Below are 10,502 nucleotides of genomic sequence, written 5' to 3'. Positions count from 1 at the left end.
TTCCCAGAGTGGGAATTCCATGGCCCTGGAGGGAAACATCGGAGCACGGAGGGTTTGGTGACCACGGTTGTCATCGATAAAAACAAAGAGATTTTTACTGATTTTAGGAAGGGCGATCCAACTGCATGAAAGGGGAGCTGCAGCTTGGAGTGGGGTCAGGAACTGCCACTCCAGGGGTTCCTGGATGGGAATTCCATGGCCATGGAAGGAAACATCGGAGCACGGAACGGTTTGGTGACCACGGTGGTTTATTCACCAATAAAAACAAAGAGATTGTTGCCAATTTTAGGAAAGGGGGATGTGATTTTAGGAAGGGGGATCCAATTGCAGGAAAAGGGGTTTTGTGTGGATTTGGGGTCACAGGGCCGTGCCCTGCTCAGGCGCCTTGGCCTCGCGGGGGTAGAACTCGGCCAGGATGTTCTCGGGGATGCGCTTGAGGAGCTGCTTGGGGAAGATGCGCAGGAGCTGCCAGCCGATGTCCAGCGACTCGAAAATGCTCCGGTTCTCGTAGGGACCTGCCGGGAGAGCGGGGAGGAGGATTTGGGGCTGCTGCAGGGGCTCTCCCAGATCCCAAATCCCCGGTTTAGGACTAAAAGCTCACCCTGGGAGATGAAGTGCTTCTCGAACTTGTGCAGAAACTCCAGGTACAGGAGGTCGTCGGCGGACAGGGCCTCCTCGCCCACCACGGCCTTCATGGCCTGCACGTCCTTCCCGATGGCATAGCAGGCGTACTGCGGGATCCAGGGATTCCAGAGAGGGATTGGGATGGGCACGGACCCCACAGTCCATCCAGTGCCACCAAGGGACACCTCCCACGAGCCTGGGTGGCTCAAAGACCCATCCCAACCTGGCTTTGGGCACTGCCAGGGATCCAGGGGCAGCCACAGCAAATCTGGCAATTCCAGCCCAGCCCCTGCCCACCCTCCCAGCCAGCAATTCCTTGCCAAGATCCCAGCCCAATCTCCCCTTTCCCAGTGGGAGCCATTCCCTGGCTCCTGTCCCTGCAGGCCTTGTCCCCAGTCCCTCTCCAGCTCTCCTGGAGCTCCTTTAGGGACTCTGAGGATTCCCTGGATTTTTCCCTTCTCCAGGGGAACATTCCCAGTTCTCCCAGCCTGGAGCCAGAACTCTGGGATAGTTTGGGTTGGAAGGACCTTAAATCTCATCCCATTCCCAACCCATGTTTAGGGACACCTTCCCCTACCCTGGGTTGCTTCTGTGTCCTGTCCGTCCACAACACTGAAGCAACCATCCCATCCCATCCCATCCCATCCCATCCCATCCCATCCCATCCCATCCCATCCCATCCCATCCATCCCATCCCATCCCATCCCATCCCATCCCCATCCCATCCCATTTCCTCCCCATCTCATTTTATCCCACCCCATTTTGTCCCAATTCCATCTCATCCCAAATCATCCAATTACTCCCTCCCATCCATCCATCCATCCATCCATCCATCCATCCATCCATCCATCCATCCATCCATCCATCCATCCATCCATCCATCCCGGCCTTGGACATTCCCAGGGATTTGGGGCAGCCCCAGCATTGCAGGGTGTTGTCACTGTCACCTTCCCTGGATTCTCCCCCATCCCAATAAAGGCAGATGAAGATTTGGGATTTAGGACACCCCGTGGAGCTCAGTGGGATCCAATCCTGAATCATCCCAAAAATCAGAGCTCCCCTCTGGAATCCTGTGGCCATTCCTGGCTCTCTGAGCTCTTCCCTTCCCCAGGAGAACATCCCCAGCTCTCCCAACCTGGCTCCAGAGCAGCTCCAGCCCTCAGAGCATCTCCCATCTCCAGAACCCCCTCTGGAATTGCTCCAGCAGCTCCAAACCCTCCTGAATTTGGGATCTGGGAGCAGGAGCAGCTCCACAGGTGGGGCCTCACCTGAGTCTCCACAAACAGGGGGACAGGAGGGCCCTGAAGTGACAAACGCCCCACCCCGAGTGTCCCCAAGCCCTCACCAGCTGGTTGGACACGTCCCCGTGGTCCTTCCTGGTCATTCCCTCTCCGATGGCCGATTTCATCAGCCGGGACAGGGACGGCAGAACGTTGATGGGGGGGTAAATCTGTAGGGTGGGAGCGACCCCAATGTCCAGCCAGCTCTGGGGGACCCCACCCCTACCCCCAGTGTTCCCGGGGCTTTCCAGCCCTGGATCCATCCTGGAGATGGGAAGGGGTTTGGGAACGAACCTGGCGGTTGTGGAGCTGCCGGTCTACGTAGATCTGGCCCTCGGTGATGAAGCCAGTCAGGTCAGGGATGGGGTGGGTGATGTCTGGGGTGGGGGGGACAGAGGGGTTGTGAGACCCCAAAGCAGGGCTGGCAGCTCAGCTGGACACGGGACAACGCTGTGTGACATCTGTGGGGTCACCAGGGCAGCACAGACCCTGCTGGGGTCAGTAGTGGGAGATTTGGTGTCACCCCCATTCTCCTGGAGCTGGGGACCCAAATCTAGGTGGTTGGGGTGGCACAGAGGGGTCTCAGTGTCACCTCTCTGTCCTGGAGTTGGGGACCCCAAATGGGAGGGGATGGGGTGGTTGGGATGGCATGGGGAGGTTTTGGTGCCACCGCCTTGTCCTGGAGTGATCCCAAATGGGAGGGGATGGGGATGGTTGGGGTGGCACAGAGGGGTCTCAGTGTCCCCTCTCTTTCCTGGAGTTGGGGACCCCAAATGGGAGGGGATGGGAGTGGTTGGGATGGCACAGAGAGGTTCTGGTGTCACCTTCCTGAAGCCAAGGACCCCAAACTGGAGTTGTTGAAGGGTTGTTGAGGACATGGGGAACTCTCAGACCCTAAATCGCCCCAGCAGCCTCACCACCCCAGGAGCTCCCAAAACCGGGTAAAACCAGCACAATTTGGGATTTCCCAACCCTGCGATTTCCAGGAGTGGGGAAATCCCGATCTCCCATGGTGTTCCCGTCCCCTCCCACAGTGTTCCCGTCCCCTCCCGGTATTCCCAGCCCCTCTGTGTCCCGCTGACCATCGTTGGGCATGGTGAGGATGGGGATCTGTGTGATGGAGCCGTTCCTGCCCTCCACGCGCCCAGCGCGCTCGTAGATGGTGGCCAGGTCCGTGTACATGTATCCAGGGAAGCCACGGCGGCCCGGGACCTCCTCCCTGGCTGCTGACACCTGTGGGGTTGGGGGGTCAGGGCACCCCAAACATCCCAAAAACCACAGGAGGCACGGGGGACACGAGTGTCCTGAGCAGCCCAGGCAACCCCAAAAACCCCAGGTATGCTGGGCACCCCAAACACCCCAAAAAACTCAAAACCCGTGGGAACCCGAGGTGTGCTGAGGATTCTGAGCATCCCAAACACCCCAAAAACCATGGGGGCCATGAGGGACGCAAGTGTCCTGAGCAGCCCAGGCAACCTCAAAAACGCCAAGTGTGCTGGCTGCTCCAAATACCCCAAAACCCCAAGAATTGTGGGAACCCCAGGTGTGCTGAGTATTCTAAGCATCCCAAACACCCCAAAAACCATGAGAGGCAAAGGGGACATGAGTGTCCCGAGCAGCCCAGGCAACCCCAAAAACCCAAGGTATGCTGGGCACCTCAAACACCCCCAAAAACTCAAAACCCGTGGAAACCCCAGGTGTGCTGAGGATTCTGAGCATCCCAAACACACCAAACACCCCAAAAACCATGGGAGGCACGAGGGACATGAGTGTCCTGAGCAGCCCAGGCAACACCAAAAACCCAGGTATGCTGGGCACCTCAAACACCCCAAAAACTCAAAACCCGTGGAAACCCCAGGTGTGCTGAGATTCTAAGCATCCCAAACATCCCAAACACCCCGAGCATTCCAAAGACCCCCAAAACCATGGGAAGCATGAGGGACATGAGTGTCCTGAGCAGCCCAGGCAACCCCAAAAATCCCAAGAGTGCTGGGTGCCCCAAACACCCCAAGAACAGTGGAAACCCCAGATGTGCTGGGAATCCTGAGCATCCCAAACATCCCAAACACCCCAGGCACCCCAAAGACCTCAGCCACCCCAAAAACCATGGGAGGAAAAGAAGACATGAGTGTCCTGAGCAGCCCAGGCAACCCCAAAAATCCCAGCTGTGCTGGGTGCCCCAAACACCCCAAAAAACTCAAGACGCTCGGAAACTCCAGGTGTGCTGAGGATTCTAAGTGCCCTGATCACCCCAAACACCCCATGAACCCTGGGCTCTCCTCGTCACTCTGAGCACCTCAAACACCCCAAGGACCCTGAGCTGTCCATGTCATCCCGAGCACCCCAAATCCCCAAAGACCCTGTCACCCCCAGCTGTCCTTGTCACCCTGAGCACCCCCCGGTACCCCAAGAACCCCGAGCTGTCATTGTCAACCCCAAACCCCCCAAGGACCCTGAGACCGCCAGCTGTCCTTGTCACCCTGAGCACCCAGGTACCCCAAAGACCCTGGGCTCTGCTTGTCACTCTGAGCGTCCCAAACACCCCAAGGACCTTGGAACTTCCAGCTGTCCTTGTCACCTTGAGCACCTCAAACACCCCAAGGACCCTGGGCTGTCCTTGTCACCCCAAATCCCCCAAGGACTCTGGGTTCTCCTTGTCACCCTGAGCACCCCAAACCTCCCAAGAACCCCAAACACCTCCCGCTGTCCTTGTCACCCTGAGCACCCCAAGGCCCCAGGGACTCTGGGCTGTCCTTGTCACCCCAAAACCCCCAAGGACCTTGGGCTGTCCTTGTCACCCTGAGCACCCCAAGTCCCCAAGGACCCTGTCACCCCCAGCTGTCCTTGTCACCCCAAACTCTCCCAGGACCCTGGGTTGTCCTTGTCATGCTCAGCATCCCAAACTCTCCCAGGACCCTGGGTTGTCCTTGTCACATTCAGCATCCCAAACTCTCCAAGGACCCTGGGCTGTCCTTGTCACCCCCCAAATCCCCCAAGGACCCTGGGACGCCCAGCTGTCCTTGTCACCCTGAGCACTCCAAGGACCCTGGGCTGTCCTTGTCACCCTGGGCCCCCAAACCCCGTGGCCACTCCACACTGACCTCTCTGAGGGCCTCAGCGTAGGAGCTCATGTCGGTCAGGATGACCAGCACGTGCTTCTCGCACTGGTACGCCAGGAACTCGGCCGTGGTCAGTGCCAGCCGCGGCGTGATGATCCTCTCAATCCTGTGGGACACCCCCAATTAGTGAAATTAGGCTAATTAGTGCCCACAGGGCAGGTTTGCAGTGCCAGGGAAGGAAGGGAGAGAGGGAAGAAGGACGGAAGGAGAAGGAGAAGGAGAAGGAGAAGGAGAAGGAGAAGGAGAAGGAGAAGGAGAAGGAGAAGGAGAAGGAGAAGGAGAAGGAGAGAAGAAAGAAGGAGGAAAAGGAGGAAGAAAGGAAAGGAAAATGGAAGAAAATGGAGAGAAAAGAAGAAGAGAAAAAGGAGAGAGGAGGAAGAGAGACAAGGGAAAGAAAGAAAAGGAGAAGGGGAGAAGGGGAGAAGGGGAGAAGGGGAGAAGGGGAGAAGGGGAGAAGGGGAGAAGGGGAGAAGGGGAGAAGGGGAAAGGAAAAGAAGAAGGAAAAGAAGAAGGAAAAGAAGAAGGAAAAGAAGAAGGAAAAGAAGAAGGAAGAGGAGGAAGGAAAAAGGGAGAAGGAAAAGAAGAAGGAAAAAGAAGAAGGAAAAAGGAAAAGAAAAAGGAAGGAGAAAATAAGAGAGGAGGGAGAAGGAGGAGGAGAATGGAAAAGGAGAAGGGAGAAGGAAGAAAAGGAGAAGGAAGAAAAGAGAAGGAAGAAAAGGAGAAGGAAGAAAAGGAGAAGGAAGAAAAGGAGAAGGGAAAAGAGAGAGGGAAGAGGGGGAGGAGGAAGAAAAAGTAGGAGAAAGGAGAAAAAAGAGGAAGAGGAGGGAGAAGGAAGAATGAGGAGACAAAAGGAGAAAGGAGGAGGAGGAGGAGGGAGAAGGACAGGAAGAGGAGGAGGAGGAGGCAGGGCTGTGCCTCACGTGGGGTCGTTGGCCAGGTTGAGGAAGAGGCAGACGTTCTCCATGGAGCCGTTCTGCTCGAAGTCCGACTTGAAGAACCGCGCGGTCTCCATGTTCACCTGTGGGACACGTGGTCAGCAGGTGGGGACATGGGGACACAGAGACACAGGGACAGGGCAGTTCTGGGGTCACCTGGGATGTCCTGACTCACCCCCATGGCTGCAAAGACGATGGCAAAGTTGTCCTCATGGAAATCCACCACATCCTTGGATTTCTTCACCAGCCCGGCCTGGCGGCAGATCTGTGCTGCAATCTGAGGGAGGGGACAGGGACGGGGTGGCAGCAGGGACAGGGACAGGGGTGGCAACTGGGGCGCTCTGGAGCAGCCATGGCCCCTGTGAGACCAGGACATGGTCCCACGGGCTGCGGGCCAGTGGGGTGTCCCCCCCCTTCCTGTGTCCTGCCTTGTCCGTTGTCACTCCTGACTGGTCAAGGATGGCTCCCATCAGATCCCACCCTATGGATCCCATCCCATCCCAGGGATCCCATGGATCCCATCCATCCCAATCCCACCCCATGGCATCCCACAGATCCCATTCCGTCCCATGGATCCCATCCCATGGATCCCATCCCATCCCATTCCATCCCATTGCATCCCATCCCCATCCCCCTCTGGAATTCCCAGCCCCTCCTGCTGTCCCACACTCACGGCGACATGAGAAGGGTCTGCAGCCCCCCCAGTCCCTGGATTTAGGGACCCTAAACCAGTCCAGATCCTCCTGCACAGCACACAGCGATTGCTATGCCAATGGGGAAACTGAGGCACGAGCTGATGGCAGCTTCCTGACACCAGGAGAGGGGATCTGACCTTCCCAACCCCTCCATCCTCCTCCTCCCCCAATCCCACCTCGTTGTGGGGCAGCCCGGCAGCGGAGAAGATGGGAATTTTCTGTCCGCGGGCGATGCTGTTCATGACGTCGATGGGAGAGATGCCGGTCTGGATCATCTCCTCGGGATAGATCCGCCCGTGGGGGTTGATGGGCTGGCCTGGAGCGGGAAAAGGAGAGATCATGGAATGGTGGGGTTGGAAGGGGCCTTGAACCCATCCAGTCCCACCCAGGGACAATTCCCACTATCCCGGGGTGCTCCAAGCCCTGTCCAGCCTGGCTTGGGACATTTCCAGGGACGGGGGGGTGGAGGATGCAGGGATGGCCCGGGTTGGTGGCAAAAATTGGAAGGAAGTTCTGGAGGTAAGCAGGGAGCAGCTCTGGTGTGGGACAGGAACCATCCCAGCAGTTGGACACCCTCCTGGAGCATCCTGGTGGGGATGGATGGATGGATGGATGGATGGATGGATGGATGGATGGATGGATGGATGGATGGATGGATGGATGATGGATGGATGGATGGATGGATGGATGGATGGATGGATGGATGGATGGATGATGGATGGATGGATGGATGGATGGATGGATGATGGATGGATGGATGATGGATGGATGGATGATGGATGGATGGATGGATGGATGGATGGATGGATGGATGGATGGATGGATGAATGATGTGATGGATGGATGGATGGATGGATGGATGGATGGTTGGATGGATGGATGGATGGATGGATGATGGATGGATGATGGATGGATGGATGGATGAATGATGGATGGATGATGGTTGGATGGATGGATGGATGATGGATGGATGGATGGATGGATGGATGGATGGATGGATGGATGGATGGATGATGGATGGATGATGGATGGATGGATGGATGGATGGATGGATGGATGGATGGATGGATGATGGATGGATGGATGGATGATGGATGGATGATGGATGGATGATGGATGGATGATGGATGGATGGATGGATGGATGGATGGATGGATGGATGGATGGATGATGGATGGATGGATGGATGATGGATGGATGATGGATGGATGGATGATGGATGGATGATGGATGGATGGATGGATGGATGATGGATGGATGGATGGATGGATGGATGGATGGATGATGGATGGATGATGGATGGATGGATGGATGATGGATGGATGATGGATGGATGGATGGATGGATGATGGATGGATGGATGGATGGATGGATGATGGATGGATGATGGATGGATGATGGATGGATGGATGGATGGATGGATGATGGATGGATGGATGGATGGATGATGGATGGATGGATGGATGATGGATGGATGATGGATGGATGATGGATGGATGGATGGATGGATGGATGGATGGATGATGGATGGATGGATGGATGATGGATGATGGATGGATGATGGATGGATGATGGATGATGGATGGATGGATGGATGGATGGATGATGGATGGATGGATGATGGATGGATGGATGGATGATGGATGGATGGATGATGGATGGATGATGGATGGATGGATGGATGGATGATGGATGGATGATGGATGGATGGATGGATGGATGGATGGATGGATGGATGGATGGATGATGGATGATGACACCACAGGACATGGTGACACCATCAGGCATGTTGTCACCCCAATTCCAGCCCATCCCAAGCCCCTCCCGCATTCCCTCAGAGCCGTTACCGTTGATGTCCAGGAAGTCCTCGGCCATCACCGGGGGGCCGCTGTCGATGGGTTTGGCGGAGCCGTTGAACACCCGGCCTGTGGGGACACAGGGACTGTCCCTAACTGAGGCCACCAGCTGGGGGTGGCACTCCCATGGCCCTGGGACATGGTCTCCATCCCGATCCCGGGATGTGCCTTCCACCCCAGCCAGGACATAGCGACTGGGGGCTCTGGGGCAGGAAGTGTCACCTGTGGGCTGGGTGACACTGCAGGTGCCAGCACATGGGGACAAGACCCCCGTGTCCCCCCATGTCCCATCCACCTCCATCACCTTGTCCCCATGTCCCCATGCTCCTGGCCACCCCTGTCACTTCCCTCTTGGGGTCCTGGGTTCCCAGGCAGGGTGTGACACCAAGACCCTGCATACAGGCACAGAGGACAGGACCTTGTCCCCGTCATACTTTCCATGTCTCCATGTCCCCATCACCCCCATCACCCTGTCCCCATGTCCCAATGTCCCCATCACCCCGTCCCTGTGTCACCATGTCCCCATCACCCTGTCCCATGTCCCAATGTCCCCATCACCCCCATCACTCTGTACCTGTGTCCCCATGTCCCCATCACCCCATCACTCTGCTCGTGTGTCCCTGTATCCCCATCACCCTGTCCCCGTGTCCCCACGTCCCCAGTCACTCCCTCCTCGCGGTCCCTGTGTCCCATCACCCCCATCACCCTGTCCCCACGTCCCCATCACCCCACCTTTGTGTCCCCATGTCCCCATCACCCTGTCACTGTGTCCCCACATCCCCATCACCCCACCTTTGTGTCTCCATGTCCCCATACTCCTGTCCCCATGTCCCAATGTCCCTCATCGCCCTGTCCTTGTGTCCCCATCACCCCCATCACCCTGCCCTTGTGTCCCCATGTCCTCATCACCCACTCCCTGTGTCCCCATGTCCTCATCACCCCCATCACTCTGTCCTCATGTCCCCATCACTGTCTCCCTGTGTCCCCATGTCCCCATCACCCCCATACCTCTGTCCCCATGTCCCATCGCTCTCTCCCTGTGTTCCCATGTCCCCATCACCCCCATACCTCTGTCCCCATGTCTCCATCACCCCCATACCTCTGTCCCCATGTCCCCATCGCTCTCTCCCTGTGTCCCCATTTCCCCATCACCCCCATCACTCTGTTCCCGTGTCCCCTTGTCCCCATCACCCCATCCCTGTGTCCCCATCACTCTGTCCCCGCGTCCCCACATCCGCAGTCACTCCCCTCTCGCAGTCCCCACGTCTCCATCACTCCCATCACTCTGTCCCGTGTCCCCACGTCCCCAGTCACTCCCCAGCTCTGTGGGGTGACACCAACCCCCCCAAACCGTCCCCAGGGAGGGGACGCGGCCTCACCGCTCCCTCTCAGCCTCATCGACCGCCTCGGAGCCGCGGTGGCATCGATCGCGACAAAGCCACGGTTCCCTGACCTCGCCTCGGTGGCTGCCGCCCCCTGCCCGCCCCCCCTGTCCCCCACGGGACGCGGTGGCGGTGCGGGGACACGGCAGCGGTGTCACAGCGCATCAGGCTGATGGCAGCGCCGAGCGCCGAGCACGAAAGGTCAGCGGCCACGGCAGCGGCGACTCCGGGGACACCGAGAGCGGCAGGGGAGGGTGACACCGGGGGGGCCACACGGGGGAGGTGACACCGCCCCCTGCCCTTTGCGGGAGCGCGGCGGGAGCGCGGCGGACACGCGGCCCCCGTGGGTGAGGGGACAGCGCAGGGACAGCGCAGGGACAGCGCAGGGACAGGGCCACCCTCCGGCCCGACCCCGAGTGACCCCCGGGGTAGGGGGGTTGGGGGGATCGGGGGACATGAGGGGACAGGGGGGCTCAGAGCTGGATCCCAGAGAGGTTTGGGGGGAAGGGACTTTAAATCGCATCGATGTCACCTCCCTGCATGGGGACACCTTCCACTGTGCCAGGTGGCTTCAGGTGCTGGCCAGCCCGGGCTGGGACACTGCCAGGGGA

At 58.0% G+C, this 10,502-nt stretch overlaps 1 protein-coding gene across 1 annotated transcript in view; it reads right to left on the bottom strand.

Annotated features, from left to right (window-relative positions):
• Nucleotides 1–230: 230 nt before the first annotated feature.
• Nucleotides 231–10,502, bottom strand: part of ATP6V1B1 (ATPase H+ transporting V1 subunit B1) — a 25,682-nt gene continuing 15,410 nt past the window's right edge. The window contains 10 exon segments of the mRNA XM_063157813.1: nucleotides 231–515; nucleotides 602–731; nucleotides 1,970–2,074; nucleotides 2,199–2,281; nucleotides 2,987–3,137; nucleotides 5,006–5,129; nucleotides 5,944–6,041; nucleotides 6,134–6,235; nucleotides 6,830–6,969; nucleotides 8,501–8,578. Coding sequence (XP_063013883.1) covers nucleotides 358–515; nucleotides 602–731; nucleotides 1,970–2,074; nucleotides 2,199–2,281; nucleotides 2,987–3,137; nucleotides 5,006–5,129; nucleotides 5,944–6,041; nucleotides 6,134–6,235; nucleotides 6,830–6,969; nucleotides 8,501–8,578 — 1,169 coding nt within the window. The 3' untranslated portion in view covers nucleotides 231–357.

This window comes from Melospiza melodia, chromosome 5, assembly GCF_035770615.1.
Source record: "Melospiza melodia melodia isolate bMelMel2 chromosome 5, bMelMel2.pri, whole genome shotgun sequence".
Classification (NCBI taxonomy): domain Eukaryota; kingdom Metazoa; phylum Chordata; class Aves; order Passeriformes; family Passerellidae; genus Melospiza; species Melospiza melodia.
The sequence above is the reverse complement of the archived record's forward strand: the minus strand, read 5'-3'. Positions and strand labels throughout refer to the sequence as shown.